This window comes from Notamacropus eugenii, chromosome 5 (genome assembly GCF_028372415.1).
Source record: "Notamacropus eugenii isolate mMacEug1 chromosome 5, mMacEug1.pri_v2, whole genome shotgun sequence".
Classification (NCBI taxonomy): Eukaryota; Metazoa; Chordata; class Mammalia; order Diprotodontia; family Macropodidae; genus Notamacropus; species Notamacropus eugenii.
Genome location: NC_092876.1, coordinates 22,440,438 through 22,446,084, shown reverse-complemented (window position 1 = coordinate 22,446,084; position 5,647 = coordinate 22,440,438). Strand labels below are relative to the sequence as shown.

Here is a 5,647-nt window from a genome sequence, read left to right as displayed (position 1 = left end):
ATGCATAATCAACAGTGTAAGCCCAGTCTTGGAGGTACGTTGAAGTTTATAGTGAAACATTTTATGGCAAGCCAGTATGGGCAAATCAGAATTATCTATAAATTTCTTAATGTTTCATCTGTCATAAATGGCACAGGAGTATCATGGCTGATTTCATTTCACAATAGAAAGATGTAGCATCATTTGAATTGGAAAAGTTGACCTATTTACAAGATTTTAAAAATGAAAATTGCAAATCACAGATGTAGATGGAAAGATCTACTAATTAAAGCAACTGTACACTATTTACTCTTCTCCCTTTGTTCTGTTCTTGTTGGTTTTCTGTTTCTGTTTTGATTTGTGTCTAAATTGCCATAATAACACTGGACAAGGAAGTTTACGACGCTAGTAAAAGATTTTCTGCTGTGAGCCTCTAGGGAGAGTAAGAGATCAAGATTGTGTTTCTTTTTAATTTGTTATTATTTGGCATACAGTAAAAGCTGTCAACCCTATCTCTTTGTATTTTGGATTGGTAATTTTGACAAGCTTTCTTTTACCTCTACTCTGACCAACGAAGGCAAAAGGTAAAAAGAGTGAAAACTCTTCAGATGAACGTTTCACTGTTTGGAAAAGATATAATGGCATCGAATTTGCTAATACTGTAAGATAAGGGAGGGGGAGATGGAGGGAGAGAGAGAAAAGGAAACACAGACAGAGAAGAAACAGGGAAAGAGCCTTTTTCCACTTCTGCCGAAATTTATGACAATGAAAACTATAATTTCTATTTTGGGACTCAAGTATTACCTTCTTGATCTGAAGTTTCAGTCTCTTTTTATTATGCTTCATATATTGAAATATTTTAGTGTATTTCTTAATTCAGCAGTTTTCCTTCCCAAGAGTTAAAAAAAAAACCAAGACAGTGGTATCTGTATTTAAATATACATTCAGATATTTCTCACTATATTCCTCCTTTCCTCTTTTCTTTCCTTTATCTTATAATTCACATATATCAATATTTACGTAAGTATATGTATATTTACCCCAAACCATTTTATAAAATTAAATCTATTGTTTTCCACATCAATAAGTATGATATTTGATAGGTAAAAGTGTTTCCCACTCTGAAATTGAGAGATGTATTATTCAAAATATTTAATTTAAAATAAAGATCATTAACCAAATAGAGTGTATTTTAAGAGCTACATTGACAAGACAAACAAAACAAAAACAACTCTTCCTGTTTTTAGATGCTTTTTGCCATTCCTAGGGGGTTATAGAGAGAAGATACTGAAATACTGTGCCTGCACTAATTCCAATATATGGAGTTTTGGGGAGCTCATTTGTAGATATTGTGTAGCTAAGGGTACTGTGCTAGTGGTAAATGCCTCCTAATTGGTAAGGAAATTGCCTGGACTAATGACGCAAAAGGTATTCAGTTAAAAGAAGGCTTTCATACAACCAGAATATCCTTTCCTGGAAATTAGTGTATGCAACCCTGTTATGAGTTACTGAATGGTAAGATCTGGCACCTGCCACGGTCTCACTGAGTCAATATGTGTTCTGTGAACACATATTAATACTATTTGCCTTGTATTTCATATTAACTGATCTTAGGAGAACTTAGACCCAAGAAGGAAATGGTCAGGTGACAGGAAGATGCATCAGAGACTTAAGAGTTTCCACCTACAACTGGTGTCATTAGCAGAGTCATTAGGGGGCAATAGTAGCTCTAGAAAGCTACCAGTATTATGTAGATTCTTTTGTTATTTGTTCATTTTACTCCTTAGGAAATTCCTTTTCTAAATGATCACTGAATTATCCCTATTAGTTTATTGTGGAGGTCGTAGCAAATGAACACTCAGAGTATCCTATAAAAAAAAATCAACCCTTCAGAGGTATCCTTAGGCAACTGAAGAAAGACATCCTCTAGGTTCAAAATCTGCCAGTCCAAATGGACAATGGAAGAGTGATTTTTTTTTCCAGTTGATGGCGATAAAAAGAGAAACACGATGACTTCTTTCAAGAAAATTTCACTCCACTTTGAGTAGTTAATACAAATTTTTATTAGAAGATTATGTGGAAAATCATTTCTGCTTCTTTTCATTTTTCCTTTGTCTTAAATTTTATAGGATCATTACATTTGGGTTCAAAAGGTAGTTCTGGTAAAATTAACTCCAACGTCCTTATTTTATTGATGAAAAGAAAGGGAGAAGACAGTTCACATATCACCTTTAATGTGGGCTGTACGTGAAAAAATTCAACCTAGAATAATTGGTTCAATGTCACACCACTACTAGTTGTTTGCACAACAGGGATGTGAAGTCAGTTAGTTTTTACTCTCAATATTGCATTTTCTATATGACCTCCTCAATAATAAAACCAGATTCCTCCACTGATTCCCCACATTGCAATTTAATTTAATGAACCTGCTTTCTTCCTTTTTGTTTCTCTTTTCCTTAAAATCATGAAACAATGCTTCTACACACAATCTTTTTAATTCCATTTGTGAATTATTTATTTTTCTATTAATATTAATAACAGTGGCAGCAACAAAAATAATACCACCTACAATAACAACAGCAACAACAATAATAGTTAACAAGAAAGAAGTGTTAGCAGTTGTAATGGTAGTACTATGAATAGTAGAGTAATAGAAGTAGTAGTAGTAGTAGTAGTAGTAGCCATCATAGTAGTAGTAGTAGTAGTAATGTAGTAGAAGTAGTAATAGGAGAATTAATAGCAATAGTAGTAGTAGTAATAATAGTACTATAGTAGTAGTAGTAATAGAAGTAGGCATTAGAAATAGTAGTAGTATTTGCCTCTGTCTGAGGTTTCTTTGGTATAAAGACTCCCAGTCAGGAAATTGCCCTCCTACCATAAATCACTCTTTCTTAAACCATTGAGTCTAAGACAGCTGTCTAGGATGGTGCAAAGATGAGTAACAACTCAGTTTAATAAGCCACAATGTCTCAGAGGTTGCACTTGAACGTATCTGTTCTGGATTCCTAGGCAGTCACTTTATTTATGGCACCTTACTGTTCTCTTAATTGTGTTAATAGATACTTGAATATCATACTTCTACAGGTTTGGAAAAGCAAATATTGCCTCTTAATTTCCAATTTTCATATATTTTCTCAACACTCTCATCCATTGTTTTAATAGGAAGTTTGATATGACTCTTTATTCTATCAAGTCACCCAATAATTTCTTTCAATCTGTAACTAATCTAGGAACCTCAATAATCCAGGTAAGCTCTATGATTAGCTTCCGTATGTGATCTACTTCTCGTCATGGTAATTTTTGGTATTTTGAATCTCTAAAACTATTAAACTTACTTAAATTGTCAAATTTTAGGGAATATTCATTGGGTAATTTTCATTTTTAGCTTGATACAATCTCCCCTTTTTCCTTTCAAAATTTAGTCATTTGAGTTTACTTTTTAAAATGAAAACTATTTTTGATAATGGCCTTTCATTTCATGTTATTCTTTTCTTTGCCAATTCTTGACTTAATACATAATATTTTATTTTATACTATTTACTTAATTTCTGCTATTGTTTTGAATATTTTCTCCTATTCTCGCTGGATGTATCATTCCTTTTGTTTAATATTTAACAACATACTCTTTCTTAAATTTCTTATTATTCTCATGGATTTTCAGTGTGATAAATCTTGCTCAGTCTTACCTAATTTGAGATTTTTATGTGTGGTATTTTGGTTGCTAATATCCATTCTGAAGCACAATTTAAAACATTCAGTTTTTAAAATTTGTTCTTCTTAGATCTATTATCTTTTTGTTGCAATATGATCAAAAATATAGCACAGGATTCCTTAATTTCTACATATATCTACATACTTTTGTCAGAGAACATGAACAATACATATTTTTCTTCCACCTTTACTTAATGAATTTTTCCATTTACCTTTCTTCATGTAGTTATTAAATGTGATTTCTTTAATAATCTGTTCAACTCTGTCATTTATCGTGTTTCTTATTTATTGATTTTTCACTTATTTCAGTGAAGGATTGAACTAAATGTCTTTCCCTTGTGGATTTTAAGACTAAAATTGAGCATACATTTCCCAATCTCATGGATAACTCTCGGTGACTGAAGAAAAGTCTCCTGATATCCTAGTGAAATTATGATCCTTCATCTATATTACTTTCAAGTATATAGGCATCTGCTCTTGCCCACTACTGATTGAAAACTCAAGAAATATAAATCAGGTTGAACATTACAAGTCTGGATCAATGTCAATAGCAAATGCTCTCCAAGAAAGTTTGAAAACCTTGTCTCTCCTCCCCTCTTTATTACTTCTCTCTCTGTCTCTGGGAACAATTATATTTCTGTCAGTGAGCGAATTGTTTCTCTTGATTTAGTTCTAGGTATTATCTTCTTCACACAGACAGGAGCTGGTCTATTGGGAAACATTTTCCTCCTTTGCCATTGTATCTCCAGTTTCCTAAGTGGCAGCAGGATGAGGCCTGTGGACTCCATTTTTTCCCACTTGGCTTTGGCCAACTCTTTAGTGCTTATTTCCAAGGGACTTCCTCAGACAATGGTTGCTTTGGGGTTGAATATTTTCCTGGATCGTGTTGGGTGCAGACTTATTGTTTTCTTCCACCGAGTGGCCCATGGTCTTTCTGTCAGCATCACCTGCCTTCTAAGTGGCTTTCAAGTAATCATTTTCAGTCCCATTTCCTCTTCCACATGGTCAGAACTCAAAACTTGTACCTCAAAGTGCATTTTCCCCTTCTCTCTTTTCTGCTGGACTCTACATATACTGATGAATATCTTTATGTTTGTGAATATGCAGAACTTTACAGAAAACAGTAACAACACAAGGATATGGAATATAGGATTCTGTTCAGATTATGCACCAGCCTCAGTCAAAGTTTCACTATTTGTAATTGTGTACTCTATTCCTGATTTGTTGTGTGTGGGTTTTATGGTCGTGGCCAGTGGCTATCTTGTGAGTCTCCTGAAAAGGCACCATCAGCAAGTACAGCATATTCACAGCTCTGGCCTCTTGTCAAGAAAATCACCTGAGATTAGAGCCACTCACACCATCTTGGTGTTGGTGAGCACCTATGTCTCCTTCTACTTAATCAATGCCATGTTTTCATTTTATCTCTTTGAATTTGGTAAATATGATCAGTGGCTGATTCCCATATCAACTCTCTTGGATGCATGTTTCCCAGCCATCAGCCCATTTGTGCTCATCAGTTCTGATTCCCAAATTCTCCAATTCTTTCTTTCACTCATGGTAAAGAAAAGATCCTGACTCACTTTTCCTTAGGTGTTCCACTGTCCAGCACTTTGTCTCTACTCTTAAATGTAGATGTCTTCAAGAAGTTGATGAGAGCAGGTCAGTAGTCAAAGGGATCAAAGAACTGTAGGGTTTAGAGCTTATAAGGGACATTAATGTCAGTGAAAATCTTGATCATATCTAGCATTTGTTTAGAGCTTTAAAGCTGGAAAACACAATTTATGTATGCCTTACATCTAACCTATTCTGATGCCTTTTTGTTATGAACCTCTCAGTCTCAGTTTGTAAAGGTCATTTTGGACTCTCATTCCTGCAGTGTTTGTTAAGCATTCCCATTCTACTTTGGAAATTGCATTTGTCATATGATCAAACAGAATCTTCAGAACAGCAGTTCGTA

The 5,647-nt window shown here is 34.2% G+C and overlaps 1 protein-coding gene across 1 annotated transcript; it reads left to right on the top strand.

Annotated features, from left to right (window-relative positions):
* Positions 1 to 5,380, top strand: LOC140507398 (vomeronasal type-1 receptor 3-like). The gene is given in 3 exon segments (XM_072615497.1): positions 1 to 34; positions 4,223 to 5,261; positions 5,263 to 5,380. Coding segments are annotated over 3 exon segments (1,191 nt in total).
* Positions 5,381 to 5,647: the final 267 nt, after the last annotated feature.